This window comes from Empidonax traillii, unplaced genomic scaffold, assembly GCF_003031625.1.
Source record: "Empidonax traillii isolate 1590-97213 ecotype Southwest subspecies unplaced genomic scaffold, ASM303162v1 scaffold2671:size19636, whole genome shotgun sequence".
Taxonomy (NCBI): Eukaryota; Metazoa; Chordata; class Aves; order Passeriformes; family Tyrannidae; genus Empidonax; species Empidonax traillii.
This window is the reverse complement of record NW_020957864.1, coordinates 2873-5956: the sequence shown is the minus strand read 5'-3', so window position 1 is coordinate 5956 and position 3084 is coordinate 2873. Positions and strand designations below refer to the sequence as shown.

The window sequence follows — 3084 nt, the reverse complement described above, 5'->3', positions numbered from 1 at the left end:
AGAGGGCAGGTTTAGATTAGATATTAGGAAAAAGTTCTTTACTGTGAAGGTGGAAGGGTACTGGAACAGGTTGCCCAGAGAAGTTGCGATGCCCCATCCCTGGAAGTGTTTAAGGCCAGGCTGGATGGAGCTCTGAGCCACATGGTCTAGTTAAAGGTGTCAGGCAGGAGGGTTGGAACTAGATGAACCTTTGCAACCCAGGCCGTTTTATGGTTCTGTGATCTGTACATGTCTATGCTCTTCTGTGGAGAGCAAGTCCAAATGTACATATACTAAGTAAGTAAGTAATGGCCAGTCTTCACGAACGAAGAACCGGGGAAGGTCTTTACACCTTCCAGCCTGCGCATTGGATTTTTTAGGTCAGACACAGTGTGTGCGGAACTGAGCCCACCCTTTAATCCTGAGGTTCATCTGCCGGGGCCAAGCACGCTTGGATGGTGGCAGTGAGGTCCTCAGGACATAGATGGATTGCCCTACAGGGCTAACGAGCTCCATCTGCCCAGGGAGGGGCCCTGACCGGGAATCGAACCCGGGTCTCTGCAGTGACAGTGCAGTGCCTTTCCCCTAGACCACCAGGGGCTCCCTCGTACATATACTGGTTCTCTCAGAAACATATTTTAGCAACTTTTTGGTTTGTTTTCTTGGTTTTAAGCTTACCGCATTTGTAGCATGTTTTATTTTTGTGATGAGAGAATCTTAGAGTTACAGTAGACTTTCTTTGAACCTACTCTGCTATCACCAGCTATGACTTTCTTCCTGCAAATGACATTTTAAAAGACTCAGTTTAGAAAATACAGTGTCTGTAGCAGATGCTATTTTCTGAAAACCTCTTCCTGTTGAACGATTTCCTTTTCAGAGAGTGTGCATTTCATTATTATGGCTGGTCAGCTTGATTTCTGTTTTCCAGGGACGACTTCTCTTCTGTATCTCTGATGCAAAATAACTATCAAGGCAATAGGATGATGTCTGAAAGCAGACTTAGGAAGGAAAGTGGTGGGGTGGGTGTGGTGTGAGGAATATCAAGTGACTAAAGCCATAAGAATTAGGGAATTTACTAGAGCACTTATATCAACCCATTACACGCCTTCATCTTTTAGCAAGTGTGTCCTAAAATAGTGAAGTTCACATAATGTCTCATGGGAAACTTGGTGCCTGTGAGAGCTTCATGCAGTCCTGACAGCCACAGGACTCCTCCACCCCCAGCTTGATGGGAAGAGCAGAAGATGAAGGTGCTTGCGACAAGTCGTTCATGCTGTATTATTGCCAGCAACGTTTGTCACTTACTGCGCTGTGCCACTGCTCTGTATTGTCAACTTTAATGCTGTAAAATCACGTCACAGAAGTCTGGTATTACGTACTGGAGTGAAGTCAATACGTCAGATACTTCAGTGATATTCATCCCCTGTCTCATAGTGGGACACTGCTGCTATTTGGTTGCATGTTCTAAAAATCATCTTGTTCTTTGGTACCCCCTCCTGACAGTCTAACATTCAAGTGATGTAGTATAGGTCTGTTGAAGTATTAATCAATAAGTGTTTAGATTGGATGTGGTCTAACTACTGTTTTGTTGTTGTTTTTTCCCCCCTGTCCTCCAGCTTGGTGATCCATCCATTTTCCCTGCTGTCATCGTGGAGCATGTTCCTAGTGCAGAACTGCTACATAACTACTCTGGCTTAACCTGTGTGGATGAACCTAGTGACATGATCACTGAAAACTCTCTGGACGTTGCAGAAGAGCAAATCATAGAAGATGATGATATCACCCTCACAGGTTGGCAATAAAAACATTTTCTGTGCCGTGTTTTTGCACCAAGATGGCTGTGACTAATGGTGGAAAAAAGCTTAATGACAAAAACCAGCAGGGAACAAAATGAATAGTTGTATTGAATGCTGTTAATTCTGTAAGAGACAGAGAAAATGGCATTAATACTGTTAGCAGGTGGCTTGCAATCCCAGTTGCACAGCTGATAATGGTGAAGAGTTTCATTCATCAACTTCATCCAGAGATTAAAGCAGGGTCCTACTCAGAGTACCAACAAGATTTTTCTTTGCTCTTCATAGAATTAGTTTGCTCTTATGTAATAGGCAGTACATTCCTAAGTAAACATATATACCAAAAAGCTGGAATATGCAACTTGAGTAGATGTACTACTTTTAACTTTCTGAGGGTTACAGTTAGCTATAAAATGTGTTCATTAGCGGGACTTACTGGTGTAAGTATGCTCAGCATAGTATTAATTTTGGACCTCTAATAACAAGTAATGCTTACAATACGCATTTTTCTAAGTTCTGTTAGAAAAGGCATCCCCAAAGAGAAAATAATTCTCAAGAGGAAAGCTCAAAGTTGTCATGGTTTTTAAAGAACAGCCCTTCACTTAATGCATGTATTTGAAGCACTTTTGGAGAAAAAAATCCCAGAGGTGGGGTAGATACTTCACATTCTTCTTTCATCCACTACGCTCCACACCTGGACCATCTCCAGGGATGCAGACAGCTTCTTGGTTTCACTCATGCTTTTGACATTATTCCCAAAGGGGTATTCTCATTTAACCTTTTACTATCAAAAGCAAAACAAGAACTCAATAAAACTTATCATGAAGAACAGTTCAGAGAGTAAATTGACATGAGTTGTTCTCAGTAAATGGTTTTATCTGATGAAAATTGCTCCTTTTTTTTCCTTAATAGTGAATTATCTGAGAACAGACTTTGACCGCACAAATAAGTTAGGCTATTATTCAAGAAGGTTTTACGTACTCAAATATATTTGAGTTGAGACCTCTTGCCAACTATTCACTTGCTGTTCATATTAATTATTCACACTGCAACTGGCATTTCCTCAGTGTGTTACTTAAGCACCACTTAATGTGTCCGTGTGAATTTTCATAGTGGATCATTTTTGTGAATCCATATTCACTGTAATTTCTTGTGTGTGAATTTTTACTTGCATGAGTAATTGTGAAACTCCACTTTTGTGAATGCCCTTCTTAACGTGTTTTTTTTTGTTGTTGCTGGTCACATGAGAAGGGGTTGCAAATTGCTGCCAGAAACTGAAAGTATGTAATCCTTTTAACCATTGGTGTCCAAG

At 41.1% G+C, this 3084-nt stretch overlaps 1 protein-coding gene across 1 annotated transcript in view; it reads left to right on the top strand.

Annotated features, from left to right (window-relative positions):
• LOC114072135 (ETS-related transcription factor Elf-1-like) overlaps nt 1-1795 on the top strand; it is an 8977-nt gene extending 7182 nt beyond the window's left edge. The window contains exon 3 of the mRNA XM_027910056.1: nt 1596-1795. Within this exon, the coding sequence (XP_027765857.1) occupies nt 1596-1781 (186 nt within the window). The 3' untranslated portion in view covers nt 1782-1795. The remainder of the gene's footprint in view (nt 1-1595) is intronic.
• Nucleotides 1796-3084: the final 1289 nt, after the last annotated feature.